Below are 24047 nucleotides of genomic sequence, written 5' to 3'. Positions count from 1 at the left end.
GTATTCAGGATCGTCTCGTATTCACATGCATTGAGGCTTTTGAAAATATTGAGTTTCTGACGGAATTCGAAAAAATATGCCTCTTCTTGTTATTTAGGTTGCTGACCCCCAGGTCATGCACCACTGCCTAATGACTGTAAGCACGCAATGAGCACCGCGGTGGCGAGATGTTAACTACCTCCCCTTGTGTACAGGAGGTTGTGGGGTCGATCCTGACCCTGGCGCCTGTATACAGTATTTGGAGTTTGCATGTTCTCCCCGTGGTCGCGTGGATGTTTCTCCGGGTGATACGGGTGTTTCCCTCCACATCTAGAAGCAAGAGTGTAGAGCATTTGGTTGCTCTAAATGTCCACATGATAAACCACTTAAATGGGATATCATTTGTGGCCAGATCGCTTCTGAAAACAGAGCTCTATAGCTCAGTGGGACTTACCTGGCAAAATAAAAAAAAATGTTTCTAGTTTTACCACCTCAATGCTCATTTCAACACTAGATCACTGACTTTTTGACTTAGGTTTGAGTATACACATGTAATGTAACATATGGTCACATACAAACATTTTGGCTGCAGTTATAACTGCCCCACAAAAGAAAAGGAATTTAGAAATGTTGTACAGTGTTGTTAAACAGAATAATCATTGGTTACAGTGGTATGTATTAAATACTGAACTTTATATGTTTAATCCAATCACATTGGGGTGTCCAAATAAACAAAAACATATAGCATCACGTCGTAATGCATTTTAAAAAAATTCATATCTGAAGTGTATTAATACTTTCAATATAGCATTATCAAGACTTTTTGTAAACCCTGATAATATTTAGGTATATGTACAGTATTTTGGTAGGAAGTCAATCATATGTTTGTAAGTATTTATAAAAATACTAATTTTGTATCCTTTATAAAGTGGTGGTGTAGTGGTTCGTGCATTGCGCTTCGAACTTTGTGATCTAAGTTCGAGTCACAGCCACAGGTAATGTCAGTGGTGAGTGATATCAGAACTGGTCCTGGAGCACCCCCTTCAGCACAATGAATTGACCAGCGTGGTGAAGTATGGTCGAACAACCCACAACTAACGTGCTTTTCTCTAGCAGTGGCTTTAAAAAGTCCTGTGAATTACGTGTATTTATTGTTTAACATGTAATATATGCATATGCAGTCATTAAATAGTTATGCATAATAAATAGTTATGCATATTCGAATAATGTCCTAGAAAGGCTAGACAACTGAAGTTTGGTTGAAATAAGTAAAAACCATGATTAAACGGTAAGTAAAAGAATTAAAAACCAATTTTTTTTGCGATTCTCAAAATTGGAGGGTGATTTTGTTTTATGGAGTGGCCTTCACCCAGCAGATTAACGAAAGGCTTTTTGTCACATGCATTGTATGCGTCTTGAAAAAAATATGCGTTTGTAGAAAGCGGCTGTACCTTAAAACAAGTCGTGGAACTGAAGGCGCAGATGTTAGGCGAAGCAATAAACGCACGGGGTGGGCAGGTGAAGAGGTCGCGAGGTGCATGGCGCGAGAGGCGGGCCGGTGGGGTGCACGTGTTGTTGGGATGGCTCCAGCAGGGAGGGAGGAGGGCTTGTTGGAGCTTGTGTGTGTGTGTCTGTACGTGACGCCACGCTGGGTGTTGCAAGCTCAATGCGCGAATTGAAAAGGAAAGAGCAAGCGTGTTACGCTCCAGCAGCAGTGAGTCAGTGAGGTTTTTTTTTCTGAAGGCCGCAGAATTACTTAAAGCACAAGCCATTTCATCTCAACACATAACAACGAACGCTGCCACTTTGCACTACTATAAATACATCGACATGGAAGCAGCCTACGCCAAACTGAAGAGGCGTATTGATGCGTTCGAGAAGCACATCGCATCCTGTAGGTCCTCGTTCGATGTAGCGTTGCTGTACCGCATGCTGAGGATCTTTTCAGAGTCTCAGCGCAGTGAAATCACGGGGCTCGCAGTTCTCAGAGGTCCTCCAGCAAGGGCAGGAGGAGGACATTTAGGAGGTGCACAAAGAGGAGGACATTTAGGAACAGGACATCGTGGTGGACCTTCAGGAGCAGGACATGGAAGAGGACATACAGGAGGAAGCGAAGGAGGAAGACAGTTGGGAGGAGGACAAAGAGGGGATGGACAAGGAGGAAGAGGACATTTAGGTGGGCCAGAAGCGGGATCCTCCGAAGTCAGCACCTACCTCACCTGGCTTGGTGAATACGTGCGCTACTTGGTCGTTCTCAAAAAGGTGTTTGATGAGCGCATTTTCATCCCACTGTGCGAGAACCTCTACTTGAACGAGGGGTCGGTGCAGGTGCCAGTACCAAAGCGTCAATGCGTGGGCTCTGCCCAGTCCGCCTCCTCTGGTGTCTCCAGCCGCCCCAGCACAGATGTGAGCAGCTGTGACTCACAAGACTCGAGCTCAGCAGAACATCACCATCAAGGACACGATGATGATGATCATCATCAGCACCTCTTGGGAGGTCCACAGCGATCCGTGCCCCGCATAGCGAAGTGCCTGTTTCGCCTGCGAAAGCAGTGGGCCCTGCTGCTGAGAGGCGATGAGCTCAGAGATGAGTATTTCTCAGCCGAGAGCGGACCGGCACTGCTCCATTTCCAGGGCTGCGACTCCTTCTACAAGGTGCTGCGGCTGGTGCCCGACATCTTCTGCAAGGCCCTGCGCGCCGCTCGTCTCTGCAGGGAGTGGGTGGATGCCCACAGCGTGACGCTCGCCAGCGTGCACGCCATCGATCCTGCTGCGCCTGGCACTCTGTCCTCGGAGCTCCCGCAGCTGGAGATGTCCGAGATGTTCGTCAGCAGGTGCGGCCGCGTGGATGAGCTCAAACGCTCCGTGGACAGCAGCAAGGCCAGACTGGTGGCCCTCAACGAGGAGCTGGAGGCTCGGCGCAGCGAGCGCGACTTGCTGGAGGAGCGACTCAGGGCTCTGCTCCCCGGAGAAGATGACAGGGGACGGGTGACTCTGCAGGAAAGGCTGGAAGTGGCTCGGAGCAGGGTCGATGTTCTGGGATCGGCCATCAGGTTGGAGCGGTACCGGCAGCGGTTACTGGTGGGGGACTGGCTGGCAGAGTTGGAGTCACAGCCAGACCGTATTCGGCACGCGGACAGAGTGTGAATTTTGAAGCTTGGTAAGTGTCGTGGTTTGGAGTTGAAATATATATGTGTTTTGTTAGAGGGTATATGGGGATGTTAATGAAGGGACTATATTGTATTTGAAGCTTTCGTGACTGCAGGAATCAGGGGCGGAGCCAGGGGGGTGACAGGGTAGACAATTGTCACCCCCGAAAAAAAATAAAAAATCGAAAATCTGAAACATTCTGCGTATAAAGTGTACGACACTCGGTCTGGCGGACTCCGTGCAACTGCATTGTCAGAGTGTGTCGCCAAACCGATGGCGTCTAGTTCAACAGCCTGACTCTCTAATCATTCTTGAAATTAACATTTGTTGAATGTCACCCCGGGTTGAAAATCCTGGCTCCGCCGCTGGCAGGAATCCATACTCTTTGGCTCTTTCGGTAAAGTCACGTATGCAGAAAAATAAATAAAACATAATATATCAAAAATAATCCAGCAGTTGAACTTCTGAAGCAGCAGTCCCACTGTCCCACTGCTGGTTCAGCAGTTTCCACTGTTGGATTATTTTTTTCCGCATGAGGACGACCGCTCGTGTTGCGATCGAAACGTTGTGATATATTATTTTTGATTTAAATTTTCAACCTACGTGACTTTACCGAAAGAACCAAGGAGTATGACTAAATTGTAGCTAAAGTTAAATTGACTGTCAACTCAAGCGTGGGCCTGTGCTCATCTCCGCTGGTGTCCTGAGCCACCGATTCCACATTGCTTTAGTGGGAGCAGGTATCGCCACATAAATCCCCCTTATACAGAGGATAAGCACTCATTTAATGTAATAATATGTAAAGGTTATTGTACATAATGTCATTGTACCCTACGTTTTCTTATAAACAAAACTAGTTTTTACGTAAGCATTCGACACAACGCAGTAGGTATGTGTGCACACTCATAGAGGTTGGAGTGTTCTTGCAAACCTAAACTTAATCCGAAACAAATCTACATCTCAATGTTGCATAAAAAAATAACTGTTTAATTAGTGTAAAAGTACGTCACATTCTATGACATATGACAACGCAACGCATTCGTAAATAACACTGCTTTAGCAGAACATTATATAATAAGCAACTTCTTGGGAAATAGCCGTTCTTCATAGCATATCTATGCACACATGTATGCGCTATGAAGAATTGCCATTGCTCGAAATGTCACTTGCTATATATTGTTTTAAGGCAGTGTTATTGATGAATGTGTTGAGTGTTTTTTTTTGTTAATTGCGCTTTGCGTACCACTGCCAACGTAGCATCGCCAAATAAATTGCTATGGAATATGGATCAGAAACATATTCATGTTTGTGCTACTCCGCACCTCCGCTTGTTGTCCTTCCTCGCACCTTCAGTTAGCTCGGTTGGCGAAGTAAGGTGCGAAATAAGTTCAACATACGTACATTGACACAGAAAATTGAACAGCAGAAAAATGCACAAACAGGACGGCCAAGTGCATTATTCGAATTAAAATGGTTAAACAGAGAACATTTACATTACGTAAAAAAATAGCAAAACGGATATTTTATTAAGTGGTATGGAATTACATATCATTAAATACATATATTTTGTATGTAGGTACAGTACATATTTGCACTCTATCCTATATGCTTTACATACATATCCTATAACGCCTAGATTATAACTTGAATAGCCCAAGCAGGAATGTGGATGTTTGAAAAATGTGTTTGTTTAATTCATCCAGCATTAATACCTGTTTTTATAACATCAGCCTGGGCATTATGCTGTTTGACGTTGTGCTTGTTTAGCAGGCGTTTCATACGCACCCGTATTCATGGGCTGCAAGCAGCAATGTGAGGGCTCAGCAATAGCCTTTTTATTTAGCAAGAGTTCGTGTGGTGTCCATCAAATACGCGTTATCTAAAAAGCACAAGTCTGGAATAATCGTCTTTAGGCTATGAAACGGGATGGCCAACGCTGAAGATTAATAACAGAGTGGCAGCCAATGAATTAAACGTGTCCAAGAGGATGCCCACCGAGGAGATGGCGCAATCCATTCAGTTCACGTGCAGGTGATAGGTGGGTTCGTACATTGCAGGATTGTTAGTCGGAGGTGCTAATTTTGAGAGGGGGCGGCGATTTGCAGAGATCTCCATCCAGAAGTGGACTGACCATGGCTGATGGGGATGATAACCCTTATATTGCGACTGAGTGTTTTTAATCAAAAGCTCGATTCCCATTACTACTCAATGTTTTCCCACGAAACGCAAGGACTTGATGGTAATACATTGCAAACGATTGTCTGTGGAATGCACAATACACGAAGGTATTCTCACACTTTTACAAGATCCCAGTGTTTTATGGAAGGTGCTGGAATCCAATGATTGTTACGTTGTTCGATAATAGACACCTAAATTGGTTGAGCAAATCGGAGATGATTTAGTGACTGACTTTTAAACAATAATAGAAAATATGCTGTCTGAATGTAAAAATATACACATTTTTGCATCTATATCAGGGACATGTTTCAGTAAATTTCGCACGTATACATTTCTATTTTTGAGGATTGTGTGTATGTGCATGAGTGCACATGTGTCTGAATATGTGTTGTTATCGTTTGTAGGGACACTTACAGGGAGCTGTAATGGGACTCCTGGAGGAAGAACCTGGAATTCATGCTGAATGAAGTGGGTTGCGGCATCCACATAATCAGACTCTGATGCCCTGGCTATTTTGAAGCTGTGAAGAAAAATAATTAATGTGAAAATGCCAATAAACAACTACGAGCAGGTCTGACGATGAAGAAGATGTCAACAATGCATGTTGTATTTAAAACATTATAGTTATGATGGTTCAATTAATTGCAACCTTACATACTAATGATTTTGTCAAAGTGAAAATGTAGCAAGCATGATTTATTTTCTGGTGAATATGTAGCATGTGCATACAGATTCTGTTTATATGTATTGTGCTGGAGTATCAAATGTAAACCTTCAATTGTACAGAAAGGCAAATTAGAAATAAGATTGTATTTTTTACTCTATAAGGGCCTGTATATTGTGTGTTCTGTATGTGTAGTATTGATATGAGTACCAAGCCTTTACTATACAAATTGTACATACAAACTTAGAAGTATTTTATTCACTGTTTATAATAGTAAATGGACTTTGGTAAGGCATATGACTGGAAGGGATGATGGGAGAAAGATGGCTGCGGAATGTCAGCCAAAGGAGGGAACATGCCCAAAGTAAGGGTGGAAATCATGTCGGGAGGCATTCATCTAGCAGTGAATCAAGACTGATGATGGGACATCAGGGTGGCGAGATGTGATCTCCCTCACTTGGTATATGCGTCGTGGGTTTGATCTCGACCCCGACTCCTGCATGTTTGGAGTTAGCGTGTTCTCACCGTGGTCGTGTGCATTTTTCTGCGGGTCCTCCGGTTTTCCCCTCCACATTTAGAAACTTGCATTTCGATTTGTTTGGCTTTTGCTATAAATTCCCAAGAATGATATAAGCCACTGTATGAGCTATCAAGTGTGGCCAGGTCCCTGCTGAAAAAGAGCTAATAGCTCAGATGGCTTTACCTGCCAGAATAATAAGTGAGTTTAGACATCCACACTGTATGTGTAGTATTGATACAATTACATTAGAATGCCATACATATGCAACATGAATATTATTACAGTGCAGAAAACTGAAATGGCCATGGCTTGGGGAGGCCTTCATCCAGCAGTGGATTGAACCTGGCTGCTGCTGCCGAATTAATAATTAAATAAATAGTAAAATATATGAATGAGGCTGACTCACACCAAATGTAAAAGACCTTCAGGACCAATATATTTCACCATAATCTACAGTATTTACCAGGGGGGAAATCTAGTCGAGTATTATTTTCCCTGAGTGTCATTAGCAGAATGTAGTCCATTAAGCAAAGGCTGGGGTACATTAATTGGAGTACAGAAAATTGTACATTTAGTCGTGCGTGCTCTCTTGATGGATTGTGTATATACACTCATTATGAAAAACAACTTCCTGTTGAAACGATTAACGATATGCTGCTACAACAAAACGTCAAAGTGTTCTTGCTCAAATGAGCAATGAAGCAACACTCATCCATGTGTAATCCTGACTCAATGGTGGAAATTGAAGTGTCTCATAGCACTACCACTCATTTTGAAAAACTGTATTAAATTCAGAAGTGTGTCTGCATAGGAAGTGATATCCATACTTAATGAAAACGCAATAGGGGATCGTGATGTTCATTATTAGCTCCTAGGTGAGAGCAGAAATTAGTAGGAGCTAGGGTTGTCCAGTACTGTACTCGGTTTTTTTTCTCATGTAATTGACCAAACATCTCAATGCAGGACCATCCTGAAAATGTGGTAAGGATTGGTGAAGCTTTTCTCTTTTTTATGACAATATTAGCGTACCAATTTATTTGACAAATAAAAGTGTATTTATTTACAATTATTTTAACATCCAAGTATAATCTATAGTCTGAGGTGGCCAGGAGACAGCAGCGCAGGAATGGATCGTCGACTTTATCTGTACAAAGCTCTGCTTTCCTTCCAAGTGGAAATTGCTAATTCATGAAATTGAGACTTACCTGGGTAAATAAAGAACGTTATTCTCATCATTACCGTTTTAAACCTCACAATAAGTTACATACAGTATCTGGTCATGACCCCAAAGGCTATACAGTATATCCTGTGTAAAGAGGGAGCCTTTTTCAAACACTAACTTCCTGTCACATCGACATCATTGTTTATTTTTCACGTTCAGCATCAGTACGATGTGATGAGGGCTCAGAGCATGCCCATACTTGTTTCACTCTGTGTGGGTTATTTCCCTCTTAATGGCCTATGCTGTGGCAGTGTTGGAAGGTACCTTCTTATTGATTCTTTGCAAACATCAGTTCAAAGTGTCTCCATGCCAGAATATGCAAATTCTGTAGATTTTCTCTTCCTGAGGTGGTGTTCGAAATTCCACGTCGATATGGGAGCATCAGCCTATCCATCGGGCTCTTTGTATGTATGTTGAACTTCTTTCGCACAGTACGTAGCCAATCGTGCAAATTGGAAGGTGTCTATACATAGATAAAAAATAGTAGCCTATGGTTACCTAAAATTTTCGAAGTAATACAACGTGGAGCTGGCCAATTGACTGAGGGGTCAGGGCACTGAACCAGCACTGCTGAGATGCTGGCTTTGAAACCCAGCAGCCACTTGTGATTCAAGTGAGTTTTCACGTGTAATGAATCAGTGATGATGGCATTAGAAAAAAAACCCCATCATATTTAATATGGTTTTCATTAAATTAGCTTTTCACAACAATTTTCAGGCACGTTAAGTAGTGCCCTCGTGTGGATAAGCAGGCCTAAGGAAGTGACTTCAGAAAGAGTCCTGTGACGTTATCTTCCAGGGCTGTTCTCTGACACAAGGTGATGCACTCACTTGCATACACGGATAGCACCATTGCAATGTAATTGGGAGTTAAAGTAAGCATTGCGGACGACCGCTTGTGTGGCGATCGAAATGTTGTGATCTATTATTATTATAATTTTTCTATTGATTTTGGTTTCCTCAAACTATTGAACCTTTATGTAAATACAGATGGCAATGACAGAAGCCATTTAGCTGTTGACAACCCCCCACCTTTGGGTCAACATAATTCTGCCCGAGAGGACACGAGAGCAAACAGGTTGTCTTTCGATTAACTGTTTGTGTTGTGGGCTTTATAGAATGATCACCTTGTATGTATTATGAGTTTCGGTGAGGCACACACATCATCCCAAGTGGGACCCTCATTAAAATGACTCTGGATAATCTAGGGCAAAAAAAAGGTTGTTGTTGTTGTTACATTCATACTTTGTCGAGTGCAGGGGTCGGCAGCCTTCGGCTCCGGAGCGGGACGCGGTTCTTTTCGGACTGCTTCATGACATTATTTATTAAGGACCACCGTCTCGTAGTCGCATGCAATTGCGGCTCTTGAAATGTTGAGTTTCTTTACCGAATTAGAAAAAAAATACATTGCTTATTTGTTATTTTGGTTTCAGTTCCATGGTCGAGTGGAAGCAGCAATTCAACATTAAAAAAAAACGTGATCAGGCAAAGAACAAGTGGCAATGCATCATACACCTAAAAATGTGTCAAACAGCAATACATAACAGAAATCTCGGCATGCTTTGCGCTTAAAAATGAGATCACCAATCTTGTGCATATGCTCCACACGGTCTTGTGATGGCCACTCACTAAATAGAGCCAAGAACGTCAGCAGCACAGGACAACTGTGTGCCAATCTCGTTACAGTATTATTAGGACTCATGACTACATAATAGCCACGTGGGGGAGAGGGCTCTTCAGCATTAAGTCACTCGGACATAAATGACAGGAGGCAAAATGTGTGCGAAATATGTGCAAGAATGATGATATCGTTTGGACATGCAGAGCGTGCTGGGATACGGTTTGTAGGTTTAAATTGATTTTTGCGCATAGATTATGGCTTTTATTGTCGGTTGTAATTCCAGTTAACGTTCGATTATCCGTGGATGGATGATTTGGGATTAACAATGCTTGCGAAAAAAAATATTTACGCTCACGCTGTTTTATTCGCTGCAAATCACTCGACGAGGTTTATTGACTCAGTTACTACGTGACCACAAACGTGTTGGTAAACGAATTGAGAAGCAATAAAGCACACGCATTATGTTTCAATGCAGTGTCACAGATTCATTCCTTCTTGTTTTGCATCAGCGTTGTTGTATTATGCAGGATAACCCTCCCCCAATTACGGGTAGTGGTGGCTATGCACCCCTTTAATCCAGCACTGGAGGCGAGGGTTAGTGGATCGCAAAAATGTTGGTAAACAAACGTTGCGAAACTCCCTTCCCCGGGTTTTGCCAAGGTTAAAGCGGTACAGCAAAGTGTGGACTAATTTCATCTGTCCTTTCTGTATGGGATAGAGTGTTGTCCCCTCACATGCGTGAGTTTTCTCCGGGTGCTCCCGGTTGCCTCCCACGTGTAGAAATGTGAATTGGCTGAAAAAAACATCTTCATATATAGAGGACTGCAGAGCCTTGGAAATTGTTGGCATCGGCTCACCACGTGCGTGTCTGTGGTTCCTTAGCAACTGTGAGATTAAATTTGCATGAACGATGCTATATAAAGCGAAACATTATTATTACCTCCGATAGTCGAGCTGGCTGTAAAACAAAATCGTTAAGTTTTCTGAAGCAAAAAAAAATCAAAATTAATCCCCTATAACTCAAAATGTGTTATACTTTGAAAATGTGTTTCTTTGTGAATATCAAATTACTTTGAAAGGGTAACTTAATGAGATTATGTAGTGACAGTAAAGTACGTGTTTTTTTGAAGATTAGTCATTCATATGTATGGTCTGATATTTCTGGATGAATACAATTCCGACTTGCCTCATACAATCTACAATTTAAGAAGGGACAAAAAATGTACACAATCTCAATGTTATAGAAATAGGTTTTACCCTTTTAACTGGCACAAAAACTGACACCTTTATTCAAGGCATCATGTTTGCAATAACCACAACACAAGCAGTCAAAATGCAAACAAAATAGACAACTCTGATAATAATATTGGCACTGTTCTTGAATTTGATTGGTCCACACCCGAGACGGCTTTTCTTAGAGCCTAGTCTCCACTGGTGTTGGACCAGAAGACGCCAAAAGGCGTACAACTCAAAAACAGCACACTATCAGAGTATTGAGGGCTCGGGGTGAGCATTTACATTATGAGACCTCCTTTGCCAGAAACAAGATATAGGAATAGGTTTTACCCTTTTAACTGGCACAAAAACTGACACCTTTATTCAAGGCATCATGTTTGCAATAACCACAACACAAGCAGTCATTATTATCAGAGTTGTCTCTTTTGTTTGCAAACAAAAGAGTTTACATTTTGACTGCTTGTGTTGTGGTTATTGCAAACATGATGCCTTGAATAAAGGTGTCAGTTTTTTGTGCCAGTTAAAAGGGTAAAACCTATTTCTATATCTTGTTACTGGCAAAGGAGGTCTCATAATCTCAATGTTATAAAACAGAGTATTACATTGCAAACGTAACATTTAGTTCACAAAATATACCTAAACAAAACAGATATTTCACTTGTAACAAAAAAATGTTTCCCCAAGACCATGAACCTTATTACCAATTCAACTTCAAAAACTAATCACACCATCACCACCACCAACGCAGACCGCGAGCGCTCGACAACTTCCAAACATCTAAAACCCCGATTACGGCCGTTGCACAACGCGCGCGACGTCACGCCACCACGTGGTGTCAGTCAGCAGATGTCATGGCGGCGCAGGGTGGCGGCGGCGGCGTGGGTGACGAAGGTCGAGTCGCTCAGCGGGTGGACGCGAAGCATGCGGGCGAGCTGACCCAGGAGCAGGTGAACTTCATGCGCACCGTGGAGCGCGAGCAGCTCCGGCGGAACGTGCACCGCCTGCGAGGGCGCAACCTCGGAGTTGCGCTGGGCCTGGGGGCCGTTGTGCTCGGCATCTGTATCCTTGGCGCGTCGAAACTCGGCTCGGCCTGCTCGCTCTGCGCGAACCCACGCGCCCCTCGCGATTTCGCGGCCGACTTGCCGTGCACTGCGTGGCGTGTGCCCTTCGCGTTGTACTCGCACGCGTCTTGCCCCCGCGCCGCGTAGCCTGGCGGTGACCCTCCTTGCCGCGTACTGTACAAATACGTGACTACAGTAGGAGCTTTAGTTCCGAACGGGCGTATTGTTGGTACAAGACTGCATTCACGTGTTGGTGCAGCAGCACACGGTATGTGGGTCGCGCTGTGCTATAATCGCGCATGATTACTGTGCGTATGACTCCAGGTCACTATTTACTATACACCGCACGTGGTGTTGCACTCATGCAGGTCACCGATTCTTCATCCGCACTCCGCGCGCTCTAACCCGCTCGCCTTTGGTACTTGTCCACAGTTTTGTCGTCGATGCAAAATGTGCACTTAAGTTCCGATTGTCGCGGACCCCTAAGGTGAGAGTTGCACGTTCAATTGCCAATCAAGGGTTGGTAAAATAAGTACCTCTTTAACCTCCACTTAGAATTGTACAGCACAATACTTACCGTCACGTGTACTGTTATCTGTATTTTGGCTTGTGCTTGTGTGTAGCGCTGGATTCTGGGCGTGCTCTCTTACGTGTCTGAACAATTCGACCCATCCATCGTACGATGATTTTCTCTTTAGCTCTGTTATAATCAACACTTGGGTAGATACAGACGTCCGGGTTTGCCTGGATCCGGACCCACCATTCTATCGTTTTTTTATCATATTCTTAAATATTGCCAGCACTTACCCTGATGGTTTATAATGGAAAAAAAACACGGCGATGTTTTTGAATAAAATGAACACCTGACCGAAACAAACCCATGCTGCTAAACACATTGACCTGTAAACCAACCCTTAGCATTTTCTCTAATTGATACGAGAGCAGGGACCTCTCCCTATTGCCATCTTCGCTGCTTCCTTAACCCTCCACCACCCTGCTCGGCAGACGGATACACATTCTACTCTGTTGGACAGGAGCGTTTCCTCGATGACATCGATGAAGACGTGAAGGCGGCAAAGGCACGCAGTGAGGAGCGCCATTCCAACAATTAAACCGACCTCGCACGGCCCTGGGAGTTCCGGCTAAGCTGGTCGATTGCTTCAGAACAGGACCAGGGAACTCGGATCAAGTCCTGAGCAAGTCCCATCGCTGAACCTCATCTGGCTGCAGTCGTTCAAACACGCGAGGTTTTCCTCCAGCACCGTTCTAAAACGTTGACCTCGTGGATTTTTTTGTTGCTGTTATGGGTCATTAATATTGATGTCAAAAGTGTATATCATATTCAAGTCTCATATATGTAGGTTATTTTTAAAGCGTTGACAATGTTTTGAACCCTCCCTGGTTTATGGGTTGCGCTATGGTGATTTATTAAAGTGAGTGTTACGCACTTTGGGTTAGTGTTGGAATTCAGGATTATGGAGTCACGCTTTAGCGTTGTGGCTTTCCTGTGGATATAATTGATCATGTAAAATGAACACATGACAATGACCGACTGAACGAATGCAGTGAAGAAAACAATGGATTTAAGCGGACTTGAGGCGATTTGGGTGGGGTGTCTTTCCAGTCGCCAAAACGGCTCATGTCAGCCCGACTTGTATTTAAAAATGTTAAACATCAACTGATTAATGTATTTAACAACAAAAATGTGTCTTTGCAACAAGACTGACAACAGCAAAGGGGGCTATGTAAAAAAAGTTGAATGAATTCCTGTGATATTAAACATGCAATATTTTCTTTATACGGTATATCCATAAAATAATTGTACTGATTATGGTACTTCTAATGTGTAACCGAACAGTACATACTTTATTTATCATGGCAACATGACATTCTTCTTACAAATTGTCATCATTGCCTTGTTTATGGCTTAATGGTTCATTTGATGTGTAATGCAATATTGCATATTTGGCAAAATTTTTGTCTCAATTTAAACTACAGTAATTCAAGTCAAATGTTATTGCTCATAACTTCTTTAGCTCCATTTCTAGAAAAATAAATGTCATGCGATTATTAAGAGATTACATTGTTGGTGTGGCATTTCACCATTGGCTTCGGAAGGCACATTTGAAAGATCTTTACTGCCGTGTTAATGTGTATCCACCGATACTACACATGTTAGTCTGATGTACGACAATTTCCTCCATTGCACACAATAAAGGGCAGCTTTCTTAATCTTGACTGTTTACAACTTTAAATCTCTATTAACATGGCATTGCACATGTCTGGAGAAGTTGCAATCAAGAGTGTATTTTTATCACCATTTAACCAGATGAGCTGAAAATTGCTTGTGTTTTTTAATAGTTCATTTTGCAACTGGTTATTTTTATGAATTTGGGCTTTGACGTGGCACACAGCCTATTATTATAATAGCCACCTTGTCTGAATCTTTAACAGGCTCAGCCAGTCTCGATTCCTGCCACTCTAGGATGACTTGCATTTTTAAGTTCATTTGCTGTGGTCCTGCACACGCCGCAATGACTAATGGGTTCCCGTGTTTAGCTGTGCGATTGCATGGGAGACGCCGGCTAATTACTGGGCTGTATAGTACTTGAGTACCAAACCCCCCACGTACAAAGTACTAAGCCATCCATTATTAAATGGGCACAAAAAATACAGTAGTTAAATATCTTTGGGACCTTTTTGCCAGTATCAAAATTATGAAAAATATAGGAATAGGCTTTACTCTTTATGGCAATAAATAATACGTTAACCACATGCCGCTCTGCTGAAAGTGCATAATTTCGGCAGCATTGTTTCAAGACAACAAAACTGGACTGATTTTGACGTGATTGCTTTTCATTTAGAATTTGGTTAATTCGTTATACATTTGATCTACTCCACCTTAACAGACTTTTTGTAACATAAGTTATCTTTGTCCCGCAGTGGTTCGGCTTTTAAAATCTTTCAGGCAGCACGATCGGAATAGTACAATTCTATCATTCGGAGAGAGACAAAGAATCCCACTTCCTGTAATCTCTACGATCAAGTTGCCACTTTGAAATGTATGGCGTGTACTCCTTTTCACTGAGCCTCACTGATTTACAAACGTACAATATTTATCTCAAAATAGAGAAGAAATTGTACGTACCCATATACCTGTCAACACATAATTTTTGTTTTATTTACAAAATCATCGGCTGCTCGGCCTTGCTGGTGTGCATTATTTCAGCAGCAATGATTCAGTTCAAGAAAATTGGACCAGCTTCGACATGCAGTGTCTCATCAGCAGTATTTATCTTAGTTCTGCTTGCAAAGTTTCAGTCGCCAGCCAATTTCAATACAAGCATCAAGCCCCGCCCACCGTGTCTCGAGCCACAACATCGCAAACCCCCCCCCCCATCGAGGCTCAAACCCCGCCCACCGGATCTCAATCCCCGCCCGTTAAGGCTCAAGCCCCGCCTACCAATGACCAATCCCCGCCCATCGATGCTCAAGCCCTGCCCATCAAGCACCAAACACCCCGCCCACTGCCCCGGAAACGCCCAAAGTGAACCGGGAGTCCTCTAGCCGAGCTTCGCGGCCCGGCGCGCCAAATCCGGCAAACACGTGGGACGACTCGATTATAAGAACTAAGACCGAAGGACTCGGGAACCCTCGGTGTGCGACCATTCCGGAGGCGATGCGGTTTCGGGCGAAGCTCGTGGACGTTGGTTGCATCAACCACTTCATACGTAGGGGCCCGTCGCGACTGTGCGCTCTGCACTTTGAACAGTAACCGTGCGTGCATTCATCACGCAGTCGAATTAAACCCTCGTTCCATACACCCCCCCATTCCCCTTACAGCCTCCATGTGTGGTACTTGGCAAAGCATTGCACCCTTGTAACGGTGTCTAGGTGTGTGCGAACTGCGCACTGTGGGCTCGCGTGCATCGGTGTTTGTAATGGGCTCACGTGTGGGAGGGCTAATAAAATTAGCACCGTACCACCTCCACCTGGGTCAATCGGGTGTCAACTACGTGCACTGACCATGGTATTCTTGATAAAAGTCATCGGCTTTTTTTTTTTTAGAAAGCAAACGAGGCTGTTCGTCCACGTGTGTCAAACGTTATTTCTTTAACCTTGCCATCAGTCGCACGGCCTTCTCGGGAGGGCCGAGTTTCAGCAGCATTGGTTCAGCACAACGGGCCTCGGCATTCAGTGGCTCATCAGCAGTCAGGGTTCAACCAATGGTTGTGAATTGCAAAATGTTCATAGGCAAGGGCCCGATCCTCCCTGTTAGATATGCCGCTGAAATTCTGCACTCCCATTTTTTTTTTCTGGTGGAGGAACAGATGTATGAGGGAGGCCGATTGCTTATTTATATTCTGGTACGATTGATTGGTGGTGTTTGTTGCAGGGCTGCTCACCTGCATCTCCAAACTGACCAAGGCGTGCACGATGCGGATCACCCCTGACCACCTGCACTTCACGCTATCTGACCGGGCCTCCCAGGGTGCCATGGGCTTGTGGTGTGAGCTACAGCAGGTGGTCACTGCTGCCTCAACTCGCGTGACATATGTTGCACATAGGGATGTGTAATTTGCATTTGTGTCGGATGTACAGTACATGATGCATCATTCTGAGATCAGTACAATCGGCAGCGGTGCGCGTTGTGGTGACCTGGACACAGGTGGTGGAATCCCGCAAAGTGGCGGTGGTGTTATCGACGCCAGAAGGGTGATGATCCGAGTCAAATTTCGGTACTTCCAAGTGTTCATTGGGATCTTTAATCGTGACACCGCCCGGTCAAGTTCCCTTAAAGTTCTGCTGATTGTGTTGATCGTAGAAAGGTGCTCCCTATTTGCCGCTCTTATTGTGCATGTGTCGCTTCTCCACCCGTCACATCCCACCTACGCCAGGCCAACTTCTTCGATAAGTACCAGATGGACGGGGTCTCTGCGGAGCACAACGAGATCTACCTTGACGTGGCACCCGAAAGTGTGTCCCGTGCTCTACGCACAGCGCAGGCAGCCAAGTCGGTCAAGATCAAGCTGACTCGCAAGCACTGCCCGTGCCTCACGCTCGCCGTGGAGCTGGTGAGCTCCACAGAGTCGCCAGCCCCGCTCCTTCGCAAACAATACCTACGAAATATTCGTGATTCAGTTGGTTGCCTGTCACCAATTCAGTTAGAATGTTCCCAGTCGCACGAATTGTCGGAAACTAAGCAGGTTTGAGCCTGAACACTGGATGGGCAGACGCCGTGCATTAAATAAGTGTTAGTGTCGTCTGTTGCAGGGATGCATTGAGGGAACCAGAAAGAACTGCCCTGCAATTTGCTCTTGTTTTATCCCATTCTCCAAAATGTATGCTCCCCACCTTTACCAATCCTCCGATTAGCACGGTTGGCTATGTACGGTGTGAAAGAAGCTCAACATACATATAGTCCGCATTGACCAGCGTTGTGGAGTTGGTCAGATAACCCCCACGGCCCACACACTGTGCAGAAGCTCTTATCGAGTAGTGGATTGATAAACGGGCTGCACGTGTACATTATTTATTGATCAGGTGTCACTGGCGAGAACCTTTGACTCACAATTGGAAGGTTGTGTGTTAAAATCTCATTTGTAAGTTAAAGGAGACGATAATTCCTCCTGGATTTGAACTTCTGTAAAGTAAACACTCATGTTCATAGACTGGCCATCATATAAATGCATAGTTCCATTAAAGCTCACTGCTGTTGTTGGAGATGAGTGGCCCAATGCTCATTTAAGCAGGAGGATACTTTGACATGTGTATCACAAAAGGGACCATGGTACTCATGAAAAATGAGCTCAACTTAGCCTTGTTGTGAAGAAGGGCCATTGCCAAAAATATTCCTATTTGTATTCTGGGTAGTTTTCATCATAAGGTATTGCTAGTGCCGAAGGTGGTAAGTTTTTATTGAACCTTTTGTTATATACATGCGCTGCGTTTTGTTGATTCTTGTCATGTATTTACTGTGCCTCTCCCCACTTTGTGACACCACTGGATGTTAAAGATCGTATGACATTCGAAAAAGTGTAGGCCCTGTGTGCCGAATTTGAAAAATATACTCATTAATTGCTTAATTTGAAAAAAGAATAGCAATATATTACCCTCTACTGAGAGACTACTGCCCACTTGCAGGCCAGTGCTGCGTGACCTGTACGCATGTATGTTGAACTTCGTTCACACCATACGTAGGCAGCCATGCTATTAGGAGGTGTGGGGGAAGGACAACAAACTAAACAAAGAGCATTCATGACCCTGTTGCACACGACGACAGCTGCCACGAAGGGATCCCCCTAGGCTTATAAACGACATGCTGAGCAATTTGTTGCATTATTAGTGCGATATAAATGCAAGTGTTTTTCTCCCTGCTCTTTGCACACAGTTGACAGTGACAGGATGCAGCCGTGTGGTCACGCACGACATCCCCGTGTACGTTGTGCCGCGGCAGATCTGGTGTGACTACCGCGAGCCCAGCATGCCCGACTTTGATGTGAGACCCTGCACCGCCTCACTCACCCATGCTTCATTCCTACTTTAATTTGTCAATTCATATAAATTCTTAAGGTCATGCATCATATGTGCACAGATTCCGAGGAGCCGCAGCATCACCCGCTGTGCCTCCAGGTGGCGCAGTGAGGCAGGCCCTACGTTCACTGCAGTGTTAACACAATAATCTATTCTTGAATTGAATTGTGCCCTTGAATTGTGACAAATCATTGAATCTCGAGGGGGGACGAATTGCTACAAGCCGATTGTGAGCTGCATGATCACCAGTGTTGGGGTGTAACGACATTACTAAGATTTCCAAAGGTGGCCAGCAGCTGACAACAGCATGCAATGGTTGATAACTCTTTTTCATTTCTTTTTGCAGTCAATAAACTGTGTACCACTTTGTGGCAAGTCAGATTTGGTGGTTCCGTGTACAGACTGGACCCCACCATAGGAATGTGAAATTTCTATCACTGGTCCAGGGCCTCTAATAAGTACCGCTCTATTGCTTGTTTGAGCAGAGAGGTGTGTTAACTTTAACTGTTGATCACCCATCCGTGTACTGTTCAAGCCTGTTTTCTGCTTAGCAACTGGAGTTTGAGTTGGTCAATTAAACCAATCATTGAGATTGCCAAACATCCAAATTCAGGGACAGTCTTGTAATTTAGTCTCAACACTCAGTGCATGGGATTCCCTGAGGAAATAAATGAGTTATTAATACGCTGACGTTATTTTTTCATTCTTGAACAATATATTGCATTCTGTCCGGTACATACTGTTTTGTTTTTACTTTCAGGTTGGTATTTACCTGCCACCCTTGAAAACACTGAAGGGTTTCTTGGAACGGATGAAGAGCTTCAGCAACTTTGTGGTGCGTGCGAGCATTCTGTGTGCTCGTGTGGCAGTGCTGGTTGTTGAGGCACTATGCCCATCGTGTTGCATGTCACTGTGCTCTGACATCGTAACCCATACAGGTGGTGGAAGCCAATCAGAAGGGAGAGATGAACCTCAAGATAGAGACGGAGCTTTTGACTGTGACCACACATTTCCACGACCTGGGAAAGGCACCATGGGGTAAATGCGTACCCATTCGCGCAATGCACCGTGTAAGAAACTGTGTAACACGTTAACATACGCACACAGACACATTCACACACATATTTCAACACAAGATTCCCCATTTAGTCAAAGTCTGAAAGGGCGAATGCTAACAGCACATGCCCCAAAAAGTCTGGCACAGCACACTCGGGGTTGGTGTGGCCTACACCAAACTTTTTTGCTTTTTTCTTCTGAAGGGAGAGATGAGCTACACCACGTACTCAATTAAGGCTGCATGAATATAGGAGAGCAACAGGACCAGTTCAGATGCCATGTGTAATTGATGTTAATAGCCACGAATCCAGTATAGATTGCTGGGATTGTAATTCAGTGCAATAACCAATGCACCACTTTCCTACTCATACACACACATTCTTCTGCACACATTTGCCCAGGAACATGTAGATATATGGGTGATGTACTAATGCACTGCAATGCAATCCCAGTGACCATAATTATATTGTTGCATGCACATCACGTTTTCAGCTTTTAACTAAAATCTATCCAAGGTTCTGAAAGGTCAGCTCACTCTAAAATAAGTACTGCAAGTGAGACAACGGTGGCTGGGTGTGTACAGTGCTGGAATCACAATCTTGGCCGTAAATGGTGCTTTCTAAAAGATTATGCTTTCACATTCGATGAACCTCAATGGGTCGTGTTTTTCTCTGTTCGTGTGTGTGTGTGTGTGCAGTGAGTGACGGCACACAGCAGAGGAGTGGAGAGGAACGAGACCCAGAAGAAATGGCGAGTGCACGCACGGACATCCGGAAACTGCTGCAGTTTGTGTCCAGCCAGCTGATGACTCCGAAAAAGGCTGTTTGCAGTGAGTGTCACCCATTAATTAATGTTCTTCTTGAGAGCAACGAATGCTGATTGATAAGGTTCACTGACAGTGATATGAATGGTATTTGAAGGATGACGATTCCCTCAACAGGGAGCGAGTGTCTCCTTGCTCAAGCGAGAGTAAGTGTCGGGCACTGGGTCACCTTTCTTCACAGCTCCTTGCCTGTGATTGTAATATTGCATTCTTAGGATGGGTCCCTTATTTCCGTAGGATGACCACTTGACCATTCTACTTAATTGTTAGCATTTTGAAAGCACCGGAGGCATGATAGTTGGCCCTGTTAACCCCTGACTGAACTCATAACTTGTAATTGTGAGTAGAGTGCATTGTCACTTCACCACCCAGCTGGATATAAAAGCTGAAAAACGTTGATGGACATTTTGAGAGTAACCAAATGAAACAACGGCATTTTTGTTGTATGTATGTTCAACTTCTTTCGCACCGTACGTAGCCAACCGTGCTAATTGGAAGTTGGGGGGGGGGGAAGGTCAACAAACTTAACATTTTTGAAATTGTTTGAGATGAGCCTTGTTTTTGTGATTCCACATGCTCTACAATAACATTGTTTTCAGTTGGTCTTAGTTTAATAATATGCTGAAACGATTTATCATTGACTAAAATCCTTTTCGGGTTTTCATAAAATCACCTTATTGGTTTCTGGTTTTCATGAAATCACCTTTTCATTCTTTCATGATGTTGCCAACTCTCTCAGGACACTTTTCTCTAGAGGGTCCTGCTCATGATGTTATGTCAATTCTAAAGTTAATTCTGATAAGGTCATTAACCTTTTTGTACTGTCTTCTATCGAACATTTCAGCTACCTGCAAGTTGGGTATCTCACACACACAATGCTTTTTGCGCGATCCACTTAGCTCTAAGATGTTCTCAAGAGTGCTGGTTTTCAGTAATGTACCGCAATGACCAGGCAAATTTGTACTGAAAATGTTTTGTGGTGTGGTATGCAGACATAGTGGACAACAGCCTACTGCACTTCACAATGTTTCATGAAGACCACATCCTGCAGTATTTCATCCCCGCCATGACGTTATGAAATGTCTTTTGCTCATTTATATTAACATGGGACTCGTCTGAGCCAGCTAAACTACGAACATGGTCCATGCGTGTCAATGAGTGTGTGATGGTACCTGTGCGGGTGTGGTATTGTAGCATTTAGCGCGCCGTCCTAAATGCCAGCAACAGTGACGACTATCTGAATTGGTCCTGGGCCACCCCTCGTTCAACTCGGCCTCAAATGAGTACCCGGTGCGGTGTGTAAATATTTCCACAGGGGGACAAAGGTGGCCAGGCTTGGTGCTGGCCACCCACCCCAACTTGTGCCGTGCCAGCCTTTATTGGTGCTTTCTAACAGCACTTGCCCCAACAGTCTGTGGAGGCTCTGGAGGATCTTTGTCTTTGGTGGTACCTGTTATCAGTTCAGGAATCCTACAGTCAGGAGTTGACTCTTTGGCCTTTCTAAGTGCTGTGAAGAAAGGCTGTGTTGCCAGAAATGTTGCCTACTGTAGATTTCCCTTGCTTTATGTGGTAGATATTTAAAAAAAAAAAAGGCATACAAAGTGAAACTGCATGAGACAGAATTAAAATCGCATGTAGCTAATCATGGGTAGAAATGAGCTAGCTGCATATCCTAGAAATCGCACAAACTGAGCCCACATGAAGCATGGGAAACCTGTATATACTTTTGTTTTCCTTTTAAGGCAGTGCTATTGACGAATGTATTGAGTTTTTTTAATGTGCTTGTGGACCATTAACAATGCAGTATCGTCAAATAACTTGTTGAATCAAGAGTTGAGATCATTGTTTTATGTGACTTAAGTTATTGCCTAATGTCAGTTGCGAATACTTTTGTACGTCTGTTGTGAGTGGTTGGTTTATTAAGTTGCACTTTGAGCGTTTTCCAATTTCACGTCGTCATGTTTACGAGTTTCACATGTTAATCAAACGAGTTCCCCGGAAGACATTGGAAACAGTATATATTCCAATTCGATTATGCTTTTGGGTTAAAATGCTAAGCCTAACTTTAGGATACTGTTACGTTTTGAGTTTTGTATAAAATTAACAAGTGTTCAGGCTCTTTGTCATTCACTGCTGGATGAAGGCCTCCCCATGCCGTGTCAGCTGTGGGTATCGATCGACCATACTTCACGCTGGTCAGTGCGGGTTGGTGAAGGGGAATCCCCGTTCAGTATTGAATTGCCACTAATGTTAAATATTACCAGGAGTCATAGCACAACGCACAAACCATAATTCTACCTTTATAGTTCTCAAAATTAGTTTTTTTGTACATGTAGTGTAATCCTTTATTAAAAGCTTCATCCTTTACATTGCTTTCAAGGTATATGCAACGCCATTCCTTGTTTTAATACATTTTGTACTTATTGTAAATGTATACAGTCTTTAGTTTTAAAACGTTAGCATCCATGTGGTCCTGACCATGTAATTTGTTTAATTTTAGGTCGGTGACTGTGAGAGCCACTGTCATATCTTGATTGGTGTAATTGAATAAATTACAGACTGGTTTAAGAAGCGCATTGTAGATTATAGGTCTGGTCAGAATTTTGCAATATAACCAAATTTGCCAAGTTATAAACATATGCTATGAATACAATCCATTGCCAAATTAAACATTACTTGTGCCAAACAGCTGCCCCTTTTAAAAGGTATTGGAGTGTTCGCCCACTTACCTCATACCAAAGTCTGTCACGTGAATTAAATTGTTGAGCCTCGAGTTATGGTCCATTTAAAGTGTTACGCAATGGTTTGAAAACACAACCCGAGGCAAAGGTGACCAGGTTGTAATTCTGTATCCGTGATGATTCTCTGTTGAGGCCTAAAAATGATTAATAGTTTAGCCTGTGGGTTATATATAGAAGCAACCTCAAAATTTCCCACAACTACAAAACATGGTGGGTCAGATTATTGTGTTGGCAGACATGCAGTCTCCACTTATGTTTTGTAAAAAGCACTCAAGATCATTGCTATTTTTCTACAGGTTTGGCTGTTTGTGCAAAAAATTGGCAGCGAAAGTGCCCTATCTGCTAACACCTATGTAGGCGTGTTGAGCACGTGCCAGCCTTATGGATATTACACAATGGCTGGGTGCACAATTTTTGTACTAATAAAGTTTCACTTATTTGTACACGTGTTGCTGTTTGTGTCTTCTTACACTGTTTTTTTTATATGACGTGTAAAAAGCAGCCATGTTTAACAGGCCCTTCAGTGCAGAATGAAGAAGATTGCGATTTCAAGTCCCAGCCAGGGTTTGACTCGGTCCTTTCCTTGGGGCTTAATTAAATTTGTACCATTTTGTGGGACATGAACAGCAGGTTCCAGAGTATAACTCAGAAGTAAATAATGATTTTTCACGCTTACAGTGATTGTTCACGCTTACAGTGGCTTTCAGACAGCATACATTAATTTTCGTCTCCCCCCTCCTCTTTTCAGAACATAGATGGACTCGTCCTTCTAAATAAACTGCCAAATCGCTGCGCGTGGCGCTGACGTTTTTTTTTATAAATACACCGTTTAAAAATAAATGTATGCAAACCGACACACCTGATGACGACCGTTTGTGTTATGGTCGAAACGTGAGATTTTTTATTTTATATATATTTTATTGTTTCCCTTCAACGTGACTTTACCGAAAGAGCTAAGAATATGAATAAGTAAATAATGGTTGCGATATTGGGCTTCGTAAAGCTATGAGGAATCTTACGAGAGTTGCAATCAATACTCTTAACACCCACATGCATTTTGGTTGTTAAATGTTTTCTGTTATGACATTTAGGATCGTACTACAATCTTAACCTGCCAAACTTATGATACATTTTAAAATAATGTTCCGTCTTCTGGCCCCAGGGTTGAAAACGAATGCGCACAGCCCTGTGCTTGTTTGAATAGGAATTCCAATTTTTTTAAAGCCAATCGGAGGAAACGTAATTTCTGTTTGAACTTGAAGT

At 43.4% G+C, this 24047-nt stretch overlaps 3 protein-coding genes across 5 annotated transcripts; all 3 read left to right on the top strand.

Annotated features, from left to right (window-relative positions):
• The first annotated feature begins 1588 nt into the window (after positions 1–1588).
• LOC116943848 (uncharacterized) lies at positions 1589–9803 on the top strand. The gene is made up of 2 exons (XM_032957104.2): positions 1589–3139; positions 5712–9803. The coding sequence occupies exon 1, from the start codon at positions 1810–1812 to the stop codon at positions 3124–3126; it is 1317 nt and encodes a 438-aa protein (XP_032812995.2). The 5' UTR covers positions 1589–1809; the 3' UTR covers positions 3127–3139; positions 5712–9803.
• A 1580-nt stretch (positions 9804–11383) lies between these two features.
• On the top strand, positions 11384–13862 carry COA3 (cytochrome c oxidase assembly factor 3). Its single transcript, XM_032957107.2, has 2 exons — positions 11384–11628; positions 12636–13862. The coding sequence occupies exons 1-2, from the start codon at positions 11421–11423 to the stop codon at positions 12740–12742; spliced, it is 315 nt and encodes a 104-aa protein (XP_032812998.2). The 5' UTR covers positions 11384–11420; the 3' UTR covers positions 12743–13862.
• A 1278-nt stretch (positions 13863–15140) lies between these two features.
• On the top strand, positions 15141–23227 carry HUS1 (HUS1 checkpoint clamp component). 3 transcript variants are annotated; one of them, XM_076068146.1, is made up of 8 exons: positions 15143–15407; positions 16027–16154; positions 16529–16705; positions 18022–18129; positions 18925–18999; positions 19103–19202; positions 19918–20049; positions 21036–23227. In XM_076068146.1, exons 2-8 carry the CDS (start codon positions 16068–16070, stop codon positions 21119–21121), a joined length of 765 nt encoding a protein of 254 aa, XP_075924261.1. In that variant the 5' UTR covers positions 15143–15407; positions 16027–16067; the 3' UTR covers positions 21122–23227. The 3 variants fall into 3 exon arrangements, with proteins under 3 accessions (XP_032812997.1, XP_075924261.1, XP_032812996.1); XM_032957105.2 differs by having other exon boundaries at positions 15146–15361; XM_032957106.2 differs by lacking the exon at positions 18925–18999 and having other exon boundaries at positions 15141–15361.
• Positions 23228–24047: the final 820 nt, after the last annotated feature.

The sequence above is a fragment of the Petromyzon marinus genome, chromosome 19 (assembly GCF_048934315.1).
Source record: "Petromyzon marinus isolate PM22_M1 ecotype Great Lakes invasive population chromosome 19, UKy_Petmar_22M1.pri1.0, whole genome shotgun sequence".
Classification (NCBI taxonomy): Eukaryota; Metazoa; Chordata; class Hyperoartia; order Petromyzontiformes; family Petromyzontidae; genus Petromyzon; species Petromyzon marinus.
This window is presented reverse-complemented; position numbering and strand designations above follow the sequence as displayed.

Coding starts and splice junctions, on each gene's coding strand:
- COA3 (XM_032957107.2), top strand. CDS start 11,421: ATGGCGGCGCAGGGTGGCGGCGGCGGCGTGGGTGACGAAGGTCGAGTC. Junction 11,629..12,635: donor GGCCGTTGTGCTCGGCATCT/GTATCCTTGGCG, acceptor CCTGCTCGGCAG/ACGGATACACATTCTACTCT.
- HUS1 (XM_032957105.2), top strand. CDS start 15,310: ATGCGGTTTCGGGCGAAGCTCGTGGACGTTGGTTGCATCAACCACTTC. Junction 15,362..16,026: donor TTGCATCAACCACTTCATAC/GTAGGGGCCCGT, acceptor TGTTTGTTGCAG/GGCTGCTCACCTGCATCTCC. Junction 20,050..21,035: donor TCCGAAAAAGGCTGTTTGCA/GTGAGTGTCACC, acceptor TGTGGTATGCAG/ACATAGTGGACAACAGCCTA.
- LOC116943848 (XM_032957104.2), top strand. CDS start 1,810: ATGGAAGCAGCCTACGCCAAACTGAAGAGGCGTATTGATGCGTTCGAG.